The sequence below is a fragment of the Engraulis encrasicolus genome, chromosome 12, assembly GCF_034702125.1.
Source record: "Engraulis encrasicolus isolate BLACKSEA-1 chromosome 12, IST_EnEncr_1.0, whole genome shotgun sequence".
Taxonomy (NCBI): domain Eukaryota; kingdom Metazoa; phylum Chordata; class Actinopteri; order Clupeiformes; family Engraulidae; genus Engraulis; species Engraulis encrasicolus.
The window spans coordinates 6537896-6560395 of record NC_085868.1 but is presented as its reverse complement, the minus strand read 5'-3'; the positions used below and the strand labels follow the sequence as shown (position 1 = coordinate 6560395).

At 39.6% G+C, this 22500-nt stretch overlaps 2 protein-coding genes across 2 annotated transcripts in view; one reads left to right on the top strand and one right to left on the bottom strand.

The window, feature by feature from the left end:
• The window catches only part of myo10l1 (myosin X, like 1), a 165540-nt gene that overhangs the window by 66610 nt on the left and 76430 nt on the right, over positions 1-22500 (bottom strand). The window lies entirely within an intron of this gene.
• The window catches only part of LOC134459242 (uncharacterized), a 14225-nt gene continuing 1330 nt past the window's right edge, over positions 9606-22500 (top strand). Inside the window, exons 1-7 of the mRNA XM_063211546.1 lie at positions 9606-10251; positions 10440-10477; positions 13152-15120; positions 15301-15463; positions 16779-16927; positions 17129-17227; positions 21497-22500. The exon at positions 21497-22500 is cut by the window's right edge and continues 1330 nt beyond it. Coding sequence (XP_063067616.1) covers positions 10218-10251; positions 10440-10477; positions 13152-15120; positions 15301-15463; positions 16779-16927; positions 17129-17227; positions 21497-21753 — 2709 coding nt within the window. The 5' untranslated portion in view covers positions 9606-10217 and the 3' untranslated portion in view covers positions 21754-22500. The remainder of the gene's footprint in view (positions 10252-10439; positions 10478-13151; positions 15121-15300; positions 15464-16778; positions 16928-17128; positions 17228-21496) is intronic.

Below are 22500 nucleotides of genomic sequence, written 5' to 3'. Positions count from 1 at the left end.
AAAAGTTACCATGAAACTACACTGTGTATTTTCTGGGTAACAAATGGGTAACAGAGAGAAATTATCCAATTGTTATCCAGAAAATACACAGTGTAGTTTCTTGGTAAGTTTTGTGTTTTCCCCTGTAATTACATAGTATTTACATCGTAATTACCCCCTTTTTTCCATTCTAGGTACCATGTAACTTCTCTCTACGGTACAGTATTAACTATGTAGGCTACTTTCTGGGTGACAACTGGGTAACAGAGAGAAGTTACATGGTACCTAGAATGTAAAAAAAGGGGGTAATTACGATGTAAATACTATGTAATTACAGGGGAAAACCTCAACATTTACCATGAAACTTACACTGTGTATTTTCTGGGTAACAATTGGGTCACAGAGAGGAATTAGATGGTATCTAAAAATTAAAAGGGGGGTTACTACTAAGTACATGCTATGTAATTGAGAAGAAAATATCTCGTGAATTACTACGAAAGTATGGTGTAATTTCTGGGTAGGCCTAATTATTGTTTGATGGCAATTTAAAAAAGGATGAAAGTAGGCCTACTACCTATTTGCCTGTTTGTTTTACAGCAATACCACATTTAATTAAGCTACTAGGTTAATGTGATGCTCTGGATGGTAATTACACAACTCCAAAGTCAGAACTTACAAGGAACAGTATTTCATTGTAGTTACTGTGTTTATCACCATACATACCCATTTATTGCATGGGTAAATGTGGTAGGCCTACTTACCTGACAAAACAATTGCTGGTGTCACACATTGCCATTGGGCTTTATCTTCATTCTTGTAGCCGTTGAGTCAAAAGTGTTTGGTAAGTACATGGTAGGTTTCTGCACTGTTACCAAGTAACATATATTTATTTACCAGGTAAAGAAGGGGAAACTGTACCGTAAAGTAAAGCGAATGTTCTTACCAAAGTATTACCAATTTCTTACCAAGTAATTAAACTTGTTTCATAAATCATGTAAGTACATGGTAAGTTTCTGCACTGTTACCGAGTTACAGATATTCAGTATAGGTAAAGAAGGAGAAACTGTACTGTAAAGTAAAGCGAACGCTCTTACCAAAGTATTACCAATTTCTTACCAAGAAAATAAACTTGTTATATATCATGTAAGTACATGGTAAGTATCTGCACTGTTACCAAGTAACAGATATTCAGTTACCAGGTAAAGAAGGGGAAACTGTACTGTAAAGTAAAGCGAACGCTCTTACCAAAGTATTACCAATTTCTTACCAAGCAATTAAACTTATTTCATGTATCATGTAAGTACATGGTAAGTTTCTGCACTGTTACCGAGTTACAGATATTCAGTTAGGCTACCAGGTAAAGAAGGGGAAACTGTACTGTAAAGTAAAGCGAACGCTCTTACCAAAGTATTACCAATTTCTTACCACACTGTTTCCAAATTACAGATATTCAGTTACCAGGTAAAGAAGGGAAAACTGTTCTCATAGGACTCTGTGTTAATTGCTAGCATGGAGATAAAATTTGCACTGCTGTAGTCAGAGAACGGCAGGAAGTACAGGAGAAAGGTAAAACCCAATAACTTAACTCAAGGGGAAGTGTAATACGAGCTCATTTCCAAACATGGGACAGTATCACTTTAACATCCGAGTTGGCAGCAGATATAAAGACTCATCAGACCAGGCCTACATTTTTTACAATACAAGACTAGAGAAAGTATTGCCTGGACTGATGAGTGTATTTCTGCTGCCAACTCGGATGGCTGCCTTGTTCCACATACACACACAGATGCACTGTATTTTATTATTATTAGGCCTATTATTTCATTCCAGAATTCCTGCTGCCCGTTCTTCATTTCCATTTTCATGAATAGCACTTTTCAATTTCTAGGTATTATGACAGCAAACATTGCATTTTTCATCAATGAAAAAATGAAAAGGGGGATTTTCTCCATGATCCTCATTTTTTAATTTCCAGAAACAGGCATTTTTAGCTGCTTAACTTACTATGTTCATGTAACCCAGTTGACAAATGCATATTAAAAAGGTATTAGTTGATTAAATAGCATAAATAGTAAAATGGGATAATAAATAGTGATAATACTGATAAGGCAATTCATGAATGATGGGTTGTTATTGTTAAAAACACGATTAACATATATTTGATATAGCCTAACTTTTACTGTGACAGTTACGTTATGGGACTTTTATTTTGACATGCGTTTCCACGCATTCAGCTTTCCGTGGAGCCGTTCTAGTCAGTTGAGCTGAGAAGAGCTCGAAAGCTGAATTGGAGACTCCGTTTCTTCTGCTCCACCTTGGAGCTAGATATTGATAGAAGAGTAATTCTAAGTTAATGATAACTACTTCTAAGTTTCCTTTTGGACCACCGAACGACCTGCTCTGTAAATCTTTTGTGTTTTGAAGAGAAAGAAGCTGCGCTTCGTCGTGTATTGTTTCTGTTGAATCGTCTCGGTAAGGCAACCACCTGTAACTTATTTTCCCTACTGATGTAACTTGAGTGTTATTGCTTATCACTGTGAAATACTTCGGTGAAACTTCAGGATTGTATTTTGTTTTGTTAATACTTGTTGTGTTTAGTGTGAAAAGGGTATATTTTGGTTGAATTGAGTAAGTTTAAAGCTTGGAATGAGCTGCCTGTAATTCACATGCTTGTGATCACGCACCCATCACGTGCGAGGGGAGAGGTCTGAACGGTCCTCCTTATCATTACTGTGCTCGGCAATATCTGTGTGTAATTCCCGCGGTTTCAGTACCGAGTGATGTTTTTCAAAGTATTCATCCTGTTATTTGATAATGGTTATGTAACTGAATGGTATGCAATGCTTTTCAGTATAAATGAAGTGTAAGCTTATGCGGTTTCCATATATTTTCCTTTGAGAAGATTGATATTAATGTTGTACAACCAGAGGTGGAAAGAGTAGGCTACAGAAAATTTGTACTCAAGTAAAAGTATCTTTACTTTGCCTAAATCCTACTCGAGTAAAAGTAAAAGTAGGCCTACCTATCTAAAAATCTACTCAAGTAAAAGTAAAAAGTACTTCACTTAAAAATGCAATTTGAGTAAAAGTACTTAGTTACATTTAATTAGCTTTCCTCTCGACAATTTAATGTTTCTTTTTCTTGAATATCGTCCTCCATAACCTCTATCTCTTGCTTGGCACCAGCCATCATCCAATACATTGATCCAAGATAGTACAATCGTGGAAATGCTGTGTGCCATACTGCATAATCTTTCATTTCCGGCAGATTGTGGCATTATTTTGCGTGGCATTTTGTCTATTTTTTACTCAGTACTCAGGCCAGGTTCCAGTGTAATTGAGTTAACTACTTGGGTCAAATGTACTCAAATACTAGTAAAAGTATTCATTTTAAAAACTACTTAAAAAGTACAACGTAGGCCTACTCATAAATGCTACTCAAGTACAATACTTGAGTAAATGTAATTAGTTACTTTCCACCCCTGTGTACAACTACTTTAAGTTTAAACTGTTTGAACTGATATTTGATAAGAAATGTGAACATTGCCCTGTGTACATGTGTAGCTTAACTAAGGGTATGGTTACACAGGTGACGTTTTTTGAACCTGGATTCCGCTGTGGATTGATGACTGCGTTTGATGGCGAGCCACCCACCCCATTGAGTCGGATCCTGTCCTGTGTCATTGTACATGGCGCATATGTGGTAGGGTTGTGACCTGCCTGTGTCACAACAACACTGACTGACTGACTTGAGTTGTTACTTTAACGGTTTACAAACTGAACTAAGGCCTTGAACTGAACGGAACTATTTTTTCTTTTCTTTTTTTCTTGAACAACTGAAAGGAACTCTTTTCTCTTAGAGGATTCAAAGGACTGATTTAAAGGACTGTTCCCAACTTTTGGAAAATAGACAATTACTCACTTTTGAAGGACAATTCATTTTATTTCATTTTAAAGGGTCAATTATTTTCTTTTATTTTGGGAATATGTACATATTTTCTACCTTGCAATTCATAACTAAAGAAAGAAAAAAAAGTATATCCTTGTGTGGTGTCTTTTAATTGCACTTATCTTTTTGCACTCTCCCAGAGCCTAGTGTCTTTATTCTCTAGCTATTGAACCTGGCCTATCATCGACGTGTACATACCTAGTAGTGGGTTACATTCATACTAGTATATATTAGTTTATTACCTAAACATAATACAATTTAGCAATAAGCAGCACCGTTCCAATGAGCAGCATAGTTGCAATACTGTCGTTTGCCACAATATACAATAAAAAAAAATGATTTCCACAATAATGCTTTGATTTGCTTTTGATGTATTTTTTCCCCTTCTTTACCTGGTAAATGAATATCTGTAACTCGGTAACAGTGCAGAAACCTACCATGTACTTACATGATATATGAAACACGTTTACTTTCTTGGTAAGAAATTGGTAATACTTTGGTAAGAGCGTTCACTTTACTTTACAGTACAGTTTCCCCTTCTTTACCTGGTAACTGAATATCTGTTACTTGGTAACAGTGCAGAAACTTACCATGTACTTACATGATACATGAAATAAGTTTAATTGCTTGGTAAGAAATTGGTAATACTTTGGTAAGAGCGTTCGCTTTACTTTACAGTACAGTTTCCCTTTCTTTACCTGGTAACTGAATATCTGTTACTTGGTAACAGTGCAGATACTTACCATGTACTTACATGATATATAACAAGTTTATTTTCTTGGTAAGAAATTGGTAATACTTTGGTAAGAGCGTTCGCTTTACTTTACAGTACAGTTTCCCCTTCTTTACCTAGTAACTGAATATCTGTAACTCGGTAACAGTGCAGAAACTTACCATGTACTTACATGATTTATGAAACAAGTTTAATTACTTGGTAAGAAATTGGTAATACTTTGGTAACATGGTTCACTTTACTTTACAGTACAGTTTCCTCTTCTTTACCTGGTAACTGAATATCTGTAACTCAGTAACAGTGCAGAAACTTACCATGTACTTACATGATACATGAAATAAGTATAATTGCTTGGTAAGAAATTGGTAATACTTTGGTAAGAGCGTTCGCTTTACTTTACAGTACAGTTTCCCCTTCTTTACCTGGTAACTGAATATCTGTAACTCGGTAACAGTGCAGAAACTTACCATGTACTTACATGATACATGAAATAAGTATAATTGCTTGGTAAGAAATTGGTAATACTTTGGTAAGAGCGTTCGCTTTACTTTACAGTACAGTTTCCCCTTCTTTACTTGGTAAATAAATATACGTTACTTGGTAACAGTGCAGAAACCTACCATGTACTTACCAAACACTTTTGACTCAACGGCTACAAGAATGAAGATAAAGCCCATGGCAATGTGTGACATTAGCAATTGTTTTGTCAGGTAAGTACCACATTTACCCATGCAATAAATGGGTATGTATGGTGATAAAGCAATTGTTTTGTCAGGTAAGTACCACATTTACCCATGCAATAAATGGGTATGTATGGTGATAAACACAGTAACTACAATGAAATACTGTTCCTTGTAAGTTCTGACTTTGGAGTTGTGTAATTACCATCCAGAGCAGCACATTAACCTAGTAATTAAATGTGGTATTGCTGTAAAACAAACAGGTAAATAGGTAGTACTTTCATCCTTTTTTAAATTGCCATCAAACAATAATTACCCAGAAAATACATTGTAGTGTCATGGTAAGTTTTGAGGTTTTTCCCTCTAATTACATAGTATTTACATCGTAATTACCCCCTTTTTACATTCTAGGTACCATGTAACTTCTCTCTGTTACCCAGTTGTTACCCAGAAAGTACATAGTAAATACTGTACCGTAGAGAGAAGTTACATGGTACCTAGAATGGAAAAAAAGGGGTAATTACGATGTAAATACTATGTAATTACAGGGGAAAACACAAAACTTACCAAGAAACTACACTGTGTATTTTCTGGATAACAATTGGGTAATTTCTCTCTGTTACCCAATTGTTACCCAGAAAATACACAGTGTAGTTTCACGGTAACTTTTGAGTTTTTTCCTCTGTAATTACACAGTATTTACATCGTATTTACCCCCTTTTTACATTCTAGGTACCATGTAATTTCCCTCTGTTACCCAGTTGTTACCCAGAAAGTACATAGTAAATACTGTACCGTAAAATAAAGCGTTACCCAATTTGAATAAGCTACACATTTGTGCTGTCTATGATTCCAAACCAATTTCATTTCTGTACTGGAAATAGTGGTGCATTTGTGAGTAGGAGAATGAGAAGGGGGCTATCTATGTGTTTGAACCGGAGGGACAGGGTGAGAGAAAGGGAGAAAAGCTGTCACGCTTTTGAATTTCATAATATACAAAATATAGTAAATAGCCTCACTTGTCTGCAATACTACATCACTCAGCATGAAAACATGCTGTGCATGGTTCTCTTACATGATTAATGTAGGCCTATATGTCATTCTGGTCTGGAAACAATGTTTTTTTTAAGCTTACAACAAGCAGGTAATTCATTCAAGTGGATGGAAGGAGATATGGCAGCTAAACTTGTTTTAAACATGGCACCAGTCTTACTTTACATTGCTGGTCAACCTAAGCAAGTATTATGATGTCAGGTGGGTGTTAGTGAGTAGGCTACTAACAGCTACTTTACTGGATTTCATTGCTTGGCATACTTGGCTAATGTTAGCATGATAACTAGCGATTTCTCAGATCAAAAGCAAAGCTCTTTTTCCCTCTAATTCCAAACAGTAGCCTCATAACTATTAGGCTTTACATTACCACAAACGGTTGCTGATTAAACCACATACTTCCAAAACACCCTCTGCAACTCCTGCATCATGCAATGACTGGTTTAATGAGAACATAACAATTCTCCACCCAGCAGAGCAGCATTGCTGTTCGCGCTTGCCCTCTGTCTCTCGAATGAGTCTCCAAATTCAAAATAGATTGCACCTGTCACTCGTCCCGCCCCCTTTCTCAGGACTGTCTGTTTATTGGTTCACAGACTTCCCAGAGACAGTTGAAAGCGATATTACTATTGGCTGAGGGGGGGGCCGTGAGGAGCACTTTCGCCACGCTTTGTTGATTGCGACTTCATAAAAAAACCTCCATATTGCAAAATTACGCATCGGAGAGCGCCATTTCGGCGCTCCTTCTTCACATTGCTCTCTAGGCGACCGCCTAGCCGGCCTATGCTTAAAACCGGCCCTGCCCTAATCATTCCTTAAGACTGAGGCCTATTAGTTGCCTTAAGGTGCCGGTATGCTTGCTGCAGGATATGCGAGCACGTGCACGATATGTTCATGAACACGTTAACATGTGTATTTACCGTAATGTCAATTTCGCGCGCGTTGGACACGGCAGCCAAATGCGTGCGTCAGGTGCAATATCTTCAAAGTCGCTGGGGGCGATCGTTAGAAAGACTGCACAGTTCCACGCGTGTGCTTGATATGAAAACGACAATGTCAACAACTTTTAAGAGCGTGTCATTGAGTTTGTCCGAAATTTCAAACATTTGTGATCATACTTCCTTGTTGCACTTTGAAAAAGAAGCATGCACATACAGGAGTAGTAGCAGTATTCTTTCCTTGCTCAGGGAGTCCCTCTTTTTGTTTTGTTGTTTTCCTTGCCATCTGTGTTCCCAATTTCCACATCCCAATGCTGCATGCTATCTGCCCCCTGGATGATACCGCCAGTATTTTGCATCTTGGTCAAGCAAGCATGTGCTGTTGGTTGCTCGCGGTGACGCGCGTAATTTACAGCTCGCAGCAAGCATAGCGGCACCTTTTGGATATAATATAAAGAATGTAATAGGCCTAAATTAAATTCATCAAGCGCAATGTTTGCAGTATGAGGCCTACTACTGCACATTCATAGGCCTTAGCTACATATTAACATGATGTTTCCCAACCATGGAAATGACCACAATGTGTTCATGACAAAAGGCAATATAAAAATATCTTCCAAGAGGCGCTGGCCATGGTCATGTGGTAAACAGACAGACCAGAGAAATTAATGGAGTTAGGAGGCTAAACACAACCATACTGTATATTGCAAATGTGGGGAAGCGGTCCCCAACGTTTTTTGGCATGGGACCCCATGTTGACATCCCAAATGGCTGGCGACCGCATGCACTTCTTTCAGGACAAATGTAAAACATGACTGAGCTAGATAGGTTACAAGGTATTAAACCCATAGATATTTATGACAGTTTTAATTAGTAATAGTTATCAGTCTAGTATTTTTTCATACACTGTCAGACAATTCAGGCGACCCCATTTGAATTCCAGCCGACCCCGAATGGAGTCCCGATCCCAGTGTTGAAAAACACTGCTATATAGGTTGGTAAGACACTTCTTTCCATAGGTGACCTCAGTGGCTGCACTGCTTATCTCTGAGAGGCATTTTGACCCAGGTTGTATTCCTGGTGTAGGGCCTTATCCCTTGGCATAATGGCTGTTATACAAAGTATATGACTACCAATAAAATCATGTAATATACAGTATAAGACCTCATATGTCAATATATCTAAGACCTCATTAGCATGTGCTTTATAATGATGTGTCTTTCTTTACTTCTTTGCTCACTTAACTCCACACCCACCTTGTGTTGTATTATATTACATTAAATTACATTAGGCCTACTTTACATTTAGCAGATGTTTTTTATCCAAAGAGACTTAAAAAGAGGAAAAGCAAATGTGTAGAGTCAATACAGAGTATACAAATGATGTTGAATAGGCAGACAGCAGTGATAATGTAAAGTAGTCAAGGTTTAATTCGAGCAGACATGCAGGTGACCAATGCAGGTTGACAAAAGGAGGCATGATGATTTTCTTTGACAATGCAGTTTACTGGCCAGAATATAGGCCTAAGAAAAAAAACATGTTCAGAAACATGATTACAATGTCAACAGGACCATTTTTTTTCTGGTAGGGAAGATGAGGAACCTATGTCTCAAGGGCCGTTTACGGAATTGAGACGTTTTATCACCCAGATATCATTTTAATGCAACTTCACTTAAAAAAAAACATATGTTTTAAAGGAATCTTAGAAATTACATTTGCAATACAATTATGTTATATTCAGGGAACCTACAGAAAGTGGGGTCTGTTTTAAAGGTGGCTGCCTTTCATAGGCCTAAAGTGCAGGGGGAAATCCTGGTTTGTGTTCATAGCACGGCCCTCAGAGGACTTTTACGGCCCTTGGAGGAATTTGAAGTGGCCCCTCGAATGAAAAGGGTTCCCCCCACCCATGTGGTGGAGGGGGAATGGGAGAAAGTCAATGTAATTGTGGTTAAATGATCATAAATTTGTAATATGTAGATACAGGGGTTATATTCAATGGTGTCTGATCCTCCCCCCCCCCCCCCCCCCCCCCCCCCCCCCCCCCCCCCCCCCCCCCCCCCCCCCCCCCCCCCCCCCCCCCCCCCCCGCCCCCCCGCCCCCCCCCCCCCCCCCCCGCCCCCCCCCCCCCCCCCCCCCCCACCCCCCCACACACACACACACACACTCAAACTCTAATGATGAGAATAAATTAAAATGTCATTTGATGAAGATAGATATATTACTGAATTCCATCTCTAATTCCAGTCAGTAGATTACTGGAGAACTTAGGCTAATGGAAAATGTGTGAGTATAATTGACTTAAAAAAACACACAATTTATTCCAAGCCAAGTGCATTTTTATGATCATAATGTTTGGTAGGCTAATTGAGTTTGAACTGTTTTAAAAGGAAATCGATTCATGCATTTACATAGGCATAGTGGGCATTGGGTTACACAGGCTTGTACTTGAAAGTTAAGGCTGCATATTAGGTGCAGTTTCGCTGCTGCTCTACTCTTCAAAACGATACATTGTATGATCTCCATGGAGATGGGGCCAGATTTCCAACTGTTCCCACGATCTCGCACCCATCCCCCTCCAACCTCACTTCTATGCAGAGAAAGGTCTCGTTCGTGCTGCATCATACTTTGCACGCGCTTACTTCGTAGAACTAAACACAGGATGCATTCAAATTTCCCTGTCCGCATGCGCGCGCACTGATTTCCGAACTTGCGCCGTCATGAACAAGCCCGTTTGCACGAGGCAAACAAGAGCCACCCCTCCCCCACCAAGTTCAGAGTAGAACGAACGAACATCAGAAATAATTTTCAGTCAGACTGCCAGGAAGCATCATCTAGTCGTAGCCACGCCGTCGGAGCTGGAATGAGAAGTTTGTGTAGTTTGGAGGAAAAATGAAGAGGACAAGAAAGCGGAACCATGTGGAAGGTAATACCACGTAATGTTAATATTATAACAATGTGTAATTGTAATGCATAGTCAATAAGCACATGAAGCATAGAGCTCTAACGCAGCTTGCAACCTCGAGCTAGGGTTGTTAGCTAACAATGTCTGTGTACAACATACAACTTCTGACTGAATTTAATGACATGAAACGTGCACATTTCTTTGTTTAGAGCCAAGTACAGCGCTGGAGGAGATTGTTCAAGAAAACGTAAGTTTTTGTTTTCCCTTTGAATATACTAAGTTATTAGATACGGGTGGCACTAGGGGTCTGATTAAACGCGAGGCTTCTGAAACCACCTAGAACTAGATATCCTTGTAACCTCGGATTGCCACTCGTCTGTTGAAAATACGGAATTGCCATTTTTATACCATGCGTTCCGTGTTGAAGTCAAAGGGACGCGATTGGTCCTGCTTTTTTTATGAATGACTCCCGTGTTATCCCGTGCATAACTTCCCTAATAACGTCAGCGTAAGGAGTGGGGTGACCATCTCAGTGTCAGGAAAAAGGACGACATATTTTAGGACGTTTTTTAATATATATATATAGTTTCTTAGATGCAATTTCATGCATTTTAATGCATTTTGTCCGTCTCAATGCTGTGCCTTACGCCGTACAAGGCACTGAAAATAAAGAGGGTCCTCCCTAAAGAAGGACGTCTGGTCACCGTAGGAGTTGACCGTTGTCTTGAAGTTATCTCAAGCCCTCCATCGCTGCCTTCTTCCTCCCTCTCTAGCCTGCTCCATCAGACTTAATGAGATTGTGCCCTGTGTTTGTCTGTTGGCAAAATCCGCAGAATACAGGCACCTCCGTCATTCTCGTGAAGTTAAAAACTCAATGCATGCGTGTCGCTTCTTAAATGCACATCAGCTGTCTTTGACACGGGGCAAATTGCTGTAGTAGTCATTCCAAGTTTTTGTCATCCATAGGTAAGTTATGTCTAAACGACATATTAAAAATCTACAGATTCATATTTAGTGGAACATACTTTTTTCAAGGTCAAAGTTGGAGATTTCTCATTCACTTTTTTCATAGGGAGACAATATAGGAGATACTTTGTGAATGGGGTATTTTTAAACCATGAGATATCAATTCGAAACTTTCACAGTTGTTTTTAAACTAAGACAACATTTTTGTGTTCCAAGTTGTCAGAAATAGGATGATTAAATATGCAAGGTTTCGGTTTCGGCCATTAAGTTTCACTTTGGTTGCATCTCTAATTCACATCTACTTGTGTATATATGTGGTAAAATCTGAAACAATGGGTTAACCCTTTAAGCGCCACACTTTATTTTTCAAAAAAGCTGAATATTGGCATGATAAATTCAAATGACTGTGGCTTGACACTGGTAACAGATAGAGCTTGACTGTCAATTAGACAAATATTGGGGATGACCCCAAGATTATTTTGGGAGTAAATATGCATACCTAATTTGCATATTATGACGTCATATGGTGGCGGCCATTTTGAATTTTTTATAATTTTTGGAAAATATTGATAATTTTCAATAGATTATTGAATTTATTGAGCAATATTTGACATTCCATTACTATCACATAGTGCACATACACTATGGTCAAGGAAATAAGTAGTTTTAGGCAGAATATATATAGTATATAAGCGCCACAATTTATTTTTCAAAAAAGCTGAATGTTGGCATGATGAATTCAAATGACTGTGGCTTGACACTGGTAACAGATAGAGCTTGACTGTCAATTAGACAAATATTGGGGATGACCCCAAGATTATTTTGGGAGTAAATATGCATACCTAATTTGCATATTATGTTCAATACTTGGTTAGGGCTCTCTTTGTGTTAATCACTGCCATAATGCATTTAACTTTGAAGTCAATGGCAGAGGCAAAGCATCAAGGATATCTGGGCCTCCATAACTCCCATGCAATGCCTCTGCCATTGACTTCAATGTTAATTGCATCATGGCAGTGATTAATACAAAGACAGCACTAACCAAGTATTGAACATTGACATGTTATGTAGAAAGTACCAAATGTCACCTGATTTGATGGGACCCAAATTTCTTTATTTTTCTTTTCTTTTTTTGAAGAAAATTGTGATTTTATTACAATATTCTAATAATGTTATTTCCCCATTTCATGTTTTTTGGAGCTGGAAGGCCAAAATATGTTTTTTAAAAAACAAAACAAAAAACCAAAAACACAATTTAATGATTGGAATAGTTCAAGATGTGGACAATGCATCTACAATCCATAAAAGTTAAACATTGTTGATGGAATAATGGAAATAAATCAGCCTTTTCCATGATATTCTAATTATATGGCCAGGATCTGTACTTAAGTAACTTAGAAGCAATGTTATCAAACCATGTGCCAGGAGCAGTGTTCACAAAAAGAGGCATGTATTTTTGGAGATTTGACCATCACATTTGATTTGACCATCACATTTTCATCACCATGTCTAGTCTTCAGGTATATACCTCTTAGGCACATAATTACCTGGCTAGACTAGCAGGCCCTGCCTCCCATAACGCACACCTGTGATATGAGTGGTAATGCTGGAACCCCCACTCCCCAACTGATTGCAGAGTGTTATAATTAACATTATTTAATAGCTTTGTTGGAGCCTTAACTGTTGTGCATAGACTTGCATTAGGTAGCTGAAAAACCTGTAAGAAAAGAAAAGGATTTTATGTTGGTTAAATATTGACCTGTTATGCTTGCCTTTTTGAGCTTTATACTTACCTATTTACTTACCTGTATTCCGTTATTTACTTACCTTTAGTTGACTGCTGTAATGTAATGTAGAACATGGTTATGAACAGAAATTATATTTTGTTGTGCATGACTTCGATTTTCAGTTTTTAGGGCATATGAAATATCTTTTACTGCCTTGCTTTTCTTTAGGTCGACATGGGCAATAAAGGCGCTCCAGCCAGTAAAGCAGATGTGGATGATGGCAGTCCAGCCAGTGAATCGGATGTGGAAGAAGACAGTGCATCAGATGTGGAAGAAGAGGTTTCTGAGTATGAACCAGTGGATACTGAAAGTTCTTCATCATCTGAAGTCTCGAACAAAGAAGGCAAAAATCCATTCAAGACTGGCAAATTATCACAGGAAATACATGATGAGACAGAAGAGACGGAGCCAACAGAAATACGGGGTCCTGTAGTAAAGAGATGTACAAAACGTCCTGCTGGAGGAAGGAGCTGGGATAAAAAGCACTACTGTGTCTACTGTCAGAAGCCGAACTCAAAAATATCACGGCATTTAGAAAGAAAACACATGAAGGAACTGGAAGTGGCCAAGGCGCTGAGTTTCCCCAAACGTTCGAGAAAGAGAAAGGTGCTCCTGGAGGAACTGCGAAACAAGGGAAACTATCAACACAACGTCTCGGTCATTCAAAACGGTGTGGGTGAGATAGTTACATCCAGACAGCCGTCTATTACTGTTCCTGTATCGGAATACCTGCCATGTCAGCACTGTCTAGGCTTCTTCGTGAGGAAGGAAATGTGGAGGCACGAGCAATCCTGCAAATTAAATGAGAAGATGGGAGGGAAAAAACAAAAAGGAAGGAAGAGAGTCCAGGCTACGTCATCTTGCTTGGTTCCGTTGCCAAATAATGATGTTGGAGGCATCAAAGAAGTGATCTACAAAATGCGTCAAGATGAGGTTCAGCTGTACATCCGCAACGATCCCCTTATCTTGAAGTTCGGAGACAACCTGTTCGTAAGACATGGCCATGATCAGGCCCAGCATGTGTACATTGCGCAGAAAATGCGAGAAATGGGAAGATTCATGCTGTGTGTCAAGAAACACGTTCCCAGCATTAAGACTTTGGAAGACCTCCTCCATCCAGCTAGATTTAATTTGATTGTTGAGGGAGTGAGACAGGTAGGCAAATTCTGCAATGACACCAACAAGTACCAAAACCCATCCATCGCCCTGAAAATCGGATACTCCCTTAAAAAAATCGGAGAAATTGCCTTGGGGGAGGCATTAATACTTGGTGATGAGATCCTGAAAAATAATGCCAAAAATTTCCTGAAAGTGCTGAAAGCCAGATGGAACACATTTGTTTCCAGTCATGCCTTGATCACACTTCAACAAAGGAAATGGAATAGAGCGGACAGCATTCCATTGACCGAAGATGTGATGAGCCTACAGAAACACATTGACCAAGTGGAAGAAGAAGCAAAACGAGACCTTGACATAGACGATGAATCGGCAACTGCATGGAAAACACTATGTGAAGCTCTACTTGCTAAAATCATACTTTTCAATCGGAGAAGGGAGGGGGAGGCGGCAAAAATGTTGCTGGAGACCTACACCAACCGGAATCAAGCACCTGTCAATGCTGATATTCTCAGTTGCCTCACCAAGCTTGAAAAGCACCTCATCAGCAAACTTACCAGGTTTGAAATGCGAGGGAAAAGGGGGCGCAAGGTCCCAGTGCTTTTAACAGAACGCATGGTCAGTTCTCTGGAGCTGTTGATTCAGACGCGCACAAATGTTGGTGTTCCTGCGGAGAATCCATATGTCTTTGCACGGTTGGAGGCCATGACTCACATTCGAGGGAGCGATTGTCTGCGAAAGTTTGCAGCTGAATGTGGAGCAAAACACCCTGAATATTTGACCTCCACCAGATTGAGGAAGCATGTTGCGACGATGTGCCAGGTGATGAACCTGAAAGAAAACGAGATGGACCAGGTGGCAAAATTCTTGGGTCATGACATTCGCGTACACCGTGAATATTACAGATTGTCAGAAAATACTTTGCAGCTGGCCAAGATTAGCAAGCTGTTAATGGGAATGGAAAAGGGAATTTCAACCATTAATGGAAAATCGCTTGAGGAAATTGATTTCTCAATTGAAGGTATGTTACACCTTATATTTGACTACTACTTTACTTCTAATGATTTGTACTGTTACTGCTCTGTGTGTTTGTTTGTTTTAGCTTTTTTTGTTGTTTTTTTTTTGTTTTTAAGAATTGTTGACTAAGACCCTGCCCTGCCCCCCCCCCCCTGTCCTTTCTGTCTCCACATTTCTGATGTAGACGACTCATTGGATGATTACTCCAGCACGCCCAGCGCTTCTGCCTCCAGCAGTGATGCAACAAGGTCATTCAACAGCTCAGTCAGCTCCAGCCATTCTTCCGGTCTGCCGTCCTCCATCAGCGATGCGTCAGGGTCCTCTCCAGTTGCTGCTTCCACTCCCAGGTAAGAGATTCTTTAAGTATATAGAGATATGCCAATTGCTATGGGCACCTATCATGACCAGGGGGTGTATTACAGAAACTTCCTATCTTGAGAATCTTATCTTATCTGTCTAGTTACCACGGCAACGGCACTTTAGGAAATTAGGAATTTAGGAAAAGCGTATTACAGAACAGTGTTTCCCAAGTTGTTTTGCGCATCCTATCTCAAGTTAAGAAAGGGGTATTACAGAATCATCCTAACTTCGAAAAATCCTAAATAATTGGTCCTTACTTTAGGACAGCCACCCAGCTGTCCTAATTCCAGTTAGCCATTGATTTGTTAGCCAAAATTTAGCAAAATTTAACTATTTACCCACGCTCAGCTCGCCAGCCAGAGCTACAGTGAAGTCTATTTCATCCGGGAAAACAATGCAATTGTGAACGGATGAAATGTTAATTGAATTAGGCTATATTGACTGACCCAAACGATGTGTGAAGTGAAGAGTTGATGATAAATATACCCGACTTCAACGTGAAGTCTGATATCAACTTCCCTAATTGACAGCCGACCCACTGGGTCAAGCCAGGTCGGCTGTATTGCCATTTATTTACATGCGCTGGTCATACAAAGAACTGTTGTGCGTGCATTCGCTTGGAAAAACAAAGCATTGTGATGAAAATATGGAAAATGGGATGCACTTTATTGAATATATATATGAAACTAACACAATGCATTTGGTCAATTCAACATGAGGTTTGCAGGCAGCGAGAGTGAGTTAACTCTTGGAGCAATCCTCATTTCGTCCTCACACGTGGACGTGAAACGTCACTAATTAGTGCGTTATTTAAAAGTATATCACATCAATGAGCATAAAAAGTATCATGCAGCCCACGAGATGCAGCAGCAGTTGTGTGTGTGTTCTAGCTTGTGTGTCGCACTACTGTTGCTAGGTAGGGGTGCATTTGTTGTCAGGTAACAGACATAAGTAGATTGTAGATGTTTAGATCGCTACTTTAGGATTCCTAACTCAAGATAAGATAGGATTTCCAAAGATAAGAGAAGAATCCTAAATGAAGTTAGGATTTGTTTCTGTAATACCAAACTGGAAAAAATCTTATCTCAAGTCAAAAGTTAAGATAGGACGACTGAAGATAGGAAATTTTCTGTAATATGCCCCCAGGTTCCGGTCTGCCTAAAGTGGCGTGTCATAATACTCCTACAATGAATAGAACATTCCTTAGGTCTGCCTAAAAGGGGATTCCCCCCCACCTCCCCCTAGAACCCGGAAACAATGGACCAATGGAATCTCTCTCTCTCTCTCTACTCTCTCTGCCAGGTCATCCCGCAGTCATCGTAAGCCAAGATCTTCTGCTCCCAGACTTCCAGTGCCCAGCTCACCTTCATCCAGCGTGGATGAGCCTGCATCATCTACCTGTTCTGATCGACCTATGTCCTCGTGTATGAGTGCACACAGCCCAAGAAATGGTAATGTATTTGCTTAAAATGGTTTATCTACGGTACATAATACAAGTACTGGCCATATAATTAGAATATCGTGATAAAATGTGATTTATTTCCATAATTCCATCAATAATGTTTACCTTTCATGGATTGTAGATGCATTGTCCACATTTTGAACTATTCCGATCATTCGATTGTTTGTTTTTACATATTTTGCCCTTCCAGTGCCCAGCTCACCTTCATCCAGCGTGGATGAGCCTGCATCAGCTACCTGTTCTGATCGACCTACGTCCTCGTGTATGAGTGCACACAGCCCAAGAAATGGTAATGTATTTGCTTAAAATGGTTTATTTACATAATACAGGTACTGGCCATATAATTAGAATATCGTGATAAAATGTGATTTATTTCCATAATTCCATCAATAATGTTTACCTTTCATGGATTGTAGATGCATTGTCCACATTTTGAACTATTCCAATCATTCGATTGTTTATTTTTTACATATTTTGCCCTTCTAGCTCCAAAAACACATTAATTGAGGAAATCAAATTATTAGAATATTGTAATAAAGTCACAAAAAAAAGAAAGAAATTGGGGTCACATCAAATCAGTTGAAATTTGGTACTTTCTACATAACATGTCAATACTTGGTTAGGGCTGTTTTTGTCTTAATCACTGCCATGATGCGTTTAACATTCACTCTTCAATATACCCTGTAGATTTCCATGCCATGTTTTGGTGCTAACTCACCAGTTTAACGCTAATCCACCAGAAATGAAACCCCATTGAAAATTAATGAGGTTATATTTCTGGTGAATTAGAATTAAACTGCCAAACTCATGGAAATCTACGGCGTATATTGAAGAGTTAAGTGTGGGTCACCAGATCAATTAAACAAACAGCTGACCGCAAAGAATCAAGGATATCTGGGCTTCCATAACCTCCCATGCAATGCCTCTGCCATTGACTTCAATGTTAAACACATCATGGCAGTGATTAAGACAAAAACAGCCCTAACAAAGTATTGAACATTGACATGTTATGTAGAAAGTACCAAACGTCAACTGATTTGAGGTGACCCCAATTTCTCTCATTTTTTCTGAAGAAAATGGTGATGTTATTACAATATTCTAATAATGTGATTTCCTCAATTCATGTTTTCTTGGAGCTGGAAGGCCACAGTAGGTAAAAAATAAACAATTGAATGATTGGAATAGTTCAAAATGTGGACAATGCATCTACAATCCATGAAAGTTAAACATTATTGATGAAATGATGTAGCCTCGTGAGCCATCCTACGTACTTCCGCTAAAGGATTGGCTCCACTACGGTAGTCTGGTCCCCCTTTTCTGTGGAATGTCTGGAGCGGTAGAGTTTTGATGCGCAACCCACCCCCCCCCCCCCCCAGAAAACTGGCTCTGGTCTGCGCTATGTTTTGGTTGAGTAACTGTCGGCAACAGCTGTCCAATCATTTCAAACCATAACTGAGTGCAAACATCCCGCTTCCTGCAATCGTGTCAGATCACACAAGCTCTAGACCATAAATACGAAATGAAATGGTATCATTATGGGATGGTCAGGACCAGGCTAGGAATTATGGAAATAAATAAACTTTTTTCATGATATTCTAATTTCTAATAATATGGCCAGTACCTATATTTCAAATCCATATTGTACTGGATGGCAACTTAGTGACACTGTCCCATTTTTAAAAAAAATAAGCTCTCATTACATCTCTCCCGAAGTTAAATAATTGAGTTTTACTTTTCTCCAGTACTTTCAACCATTCTGAGTATGGCAGTGCAAATTTCACCCCATGCTAGCAGTTAACATTGAGTTCTATGAGACCAGCTGGCGGCTAACTGGTCTCATATGAGTCAATGTTAACTGCTAGCTTGGAGGTAAAATTTGTACTGCCGTACTCAGAATGGTTGAAAGTACAGGAGAAAAGTAAAACTCAATTATTTAACTCTAATAGATGTGTAATATGAGTTCATTTCCAAAAATGGGACAGTATCACTTTAAACAAGATAACTTGAGTACATTTTCCTTGCGAGGCCTTGTGCAGTAGTGCTGAGTTAACGGCCTAGGTCAGGGATGTCAAACTCAGGCCGGGGGCCAAATTTGGCCCGCGGAGCCATTTTATTTGGCCCGCGAGATCATTTCAAATGTGTATTACAGTTGTCCCACATACACACACAACATTCATAAAAAGAAACCTATGCATGGTGCGACCTTTTTTCATTTTTCAGTTGTCCCACATACACCATTAGTGTATAGCGTAACACGAGTTAAACATGACATTTGCTGTGTCACAGGATGTGCAGACACATTTTAACTAACAAATATGATGGGAAAGAGTGTAGGCCTATGTGAAATTTAAACTCAAGTATGAACATGCATGCACTATTTTAGTCCATTTTTAAAAAGTAATGGTTGAATTCGGCCCGCGACTTCGTTCCAGATTTTGATTTTGGCCCTCGGTCAATTTGAGTTTGACAGCCCTGGCCTAGGGGGTCATCCCTATGTTCCCCAGGTCCTATGTTCCCCAGGTTCTATGTTCCCCTCTACCGGGGAATATAGGACCCTTTTTTCAAAAAAGGGTTCTATGTTCCCCACTGCTTTCAAGTAGACTGCTGCCGCATGGCAAAGTGCAGGTTGTTGTTGCACCTCTGACAGGTTAGGTTTAGGAATAGTTTTGGTCAGGGCACAAATGTACAACTCAGAAACATTGCATTTCTGACAGGTTAGGTTTAGGGATGGTTTTGGGAAGGGCACAATTTGAAAACTTGGAAGCATACAATGCAGGGAACATAGAACCATTTTTTAGAAAAAGGGTCTTATGTTCCCCACTCCCATACAAAGACAGGGGAACATGGGACCCGGGGAACATAGGACCTGGGGAACATAGGTACGCTCCCGCGGCCTAGACATTAACGTAGCTCGGTATTATCGTACCTGTGCCTCCCATGCTGAGCTGAAAAGTTGTGAGCTCGAGCCCCAAGTGGCAGACTGGTTGGTAACCGAGGTCTTCCTGAGCAGTCTAACACTCGGGGCACGACCTCTCAATCACAACAACGGTTCAGCATGGGACATGCAGGTATGGTCACATCGAGCTAAAAGTCTAGATTAGAACCTGAAGTCTTAAACGGATGTGGTAGCAATGAGCAATCACCTCCTCCCATGCTGCACTGTTGCTGTGATTAAGGGGTGTAACCGAGGTCATTGTGCGCAGTCCCCTTCTTGGGGCTTGAACTCTCAACAGTTGGGCATGAGATGCACATGTACAAAACCAATGAGCTAAAAGTCTAAGGGTGCAACTTTATTGCATCTGTATGAGGCTTTGGGATGGAGGTCTACTAATTTCCTACTGCCATACCCTTCTGGTTGCCATCCGTTATACTGTATAGTACATGTAAATGGTCAGCTGTTTACTTCAATTTTAAAAGAGATTCAAATAGGTTCATTTACGCATGCTAAAGGCAGTAGAGTGGGAACCGTATGTGTACAGCTCTGGCCACTTTATGGAAATAAATCAACTTTTTCGTGCGATTCTACTAATTACATCAATAATGTTGAACTGTCATGGATTACAGATTCACTGCACATATTTTGAACTTTTCCAATCATTCCTTTATTTTATTTTTACATATTTTGGCCTTCCAGCTCAAAAAAACTGAATTGGGGAATTCTTCAGCAAAATTCGGCTCACATCAAATCAGTACAAGTTTGGTACTTTCTACATAACATGCAATGTTCAAAACTTTGTTAGGACTCGCTCTGTCTTAATCACTGCCAGGATGTGTTTAGCACTGAAATCAATGGCAGAGGCAGGGCATGGGAGTTAGGGAAGCCCAGATGTCCTTGATGCTTTGCTGTCAGCTGTTCTTGTTTGTTGACCTGGTGACCCACACTTAACTCTTCAATATACCCCGTAGATTTCCATGCCACATTTTGGTGCTTTGGGCATAAATAAAGCCCCATTGAAAATGAATGAGGTGTTATTTCTGGTGCACCACAGCACCAAAACGTGGCATGGAAATCTACGGGGTATATTGAAGAGTGAAGTGTGGGTAACCAGGTCAACAAACAAGAACAGCTGACAGTAAATCATCAAGGATATCTGGGCTTCCATAACGGTTTCTGCCATTGACTACTTCAGTGCTAAACACATCATGGCAGTGATAAAGACAGCGAGAGTTAAAACCAAGTACTGAACATTGCATGTTATGTAGAAAGTACAAAACTTCAACTGATTTGATGTGACCGGAATTTTGCTGAAGAAAATTGTGATTTTATCACAATATTCTAATAATGTGTATTCTCCAATTCATGTTTTTTTTAGCTGGAAGGCCAAAATATGTAATAATTAAAAAAAAAACAGAATGATTGGAATAATTCAAAATCTGGGCAATGAATCTATAATCCATGACAGTTGCTGATACATCGCTGATGGAATTATGGAAATAAATACACTTTTTCATGCGATTTTAATAAAGTGGCCTGGAGCTGTATGTATTGTGCAGTGTACATTGTTCAATGTCTGAACTGAAGATAATGACTTATAGATCATCTAATGTTAAAACACAGGTGTAGAGATGCCCAAGACGGTCCAGAAGAAAAGGCCCTGGACAGATGACGAAAGATCAGCGGTGTTGAGCAAGCTTCAGAAGTACATCGCCTTAAGGAGAGTTCCTGGCAAGGCAGCGTGTGATGAGTGCCTTCGAGAGCATTCAGTTACATTGCAGTCCCGAACATGGAAAGACATAAAAAACTTTGTTCACAACAACATTCAATCTTCGAGCAAAAAATTACCTGGGATGCTTACATCATCTGCAAAAAACTAAAGAAATGTGTTGAGTGAGTTGAGTCATTGATCTAGTAAAGAATACAGTGAAATAAGTTATGAGCTGTTTGATCAAGTCAGATTAGCAAAATATTTGTTTTTCCTCAACACAGGGGTGAATTACAAGAGACAGCATCATCATCTTGAGTTTTATTATGTTTTTTTTTGTTGTTAGAGCATCTTTGAACACTCCTGGTCTGGCTCCGTCTGCTAGTTTGTAATGGAAGCTGTATTTTGTTTTAAAAAAAAAAAGTGTTCACTGCTATTGAGTAATGCAGGGCAGTGTGACACGTGCCTCAGAGAGCGTCTGGCTCCATCTGCAAAAACTAAAAGATGTTATGTGTAAGAATTGAAATCTGTTGAAGAGAATGTTCAATGACACTGCTATTGAGTAATGCAGGGCAGTGTGACACGTGCCTCAGAGAGCGTCTGGCTCCATCTGCAAAAACTAAAAGATGTGTGTGAGAATTGAAATCTGTTGAAGAGAATGTTCAATGACACTGCTATTGAGTAATGCAGGGCAGTGTGACACGTGCCTCAGAGAGCGTCTGGCTCCATCTGCAAAAACTAAAAGATGTGTGTGAGAATTGAAATCTGTTGAAGAGAATGTTCAATGACACTGCTATTGAGTAATGCAGGGCAGTGTGACACGTGCCTCAGAGAGCGTCTGGCTCCATCTGCAAAAACTAAAAGATGTGTGTGAGAATTGAAATCTGTTGAAGAGAATGTTCAATGACACTGCTATTGA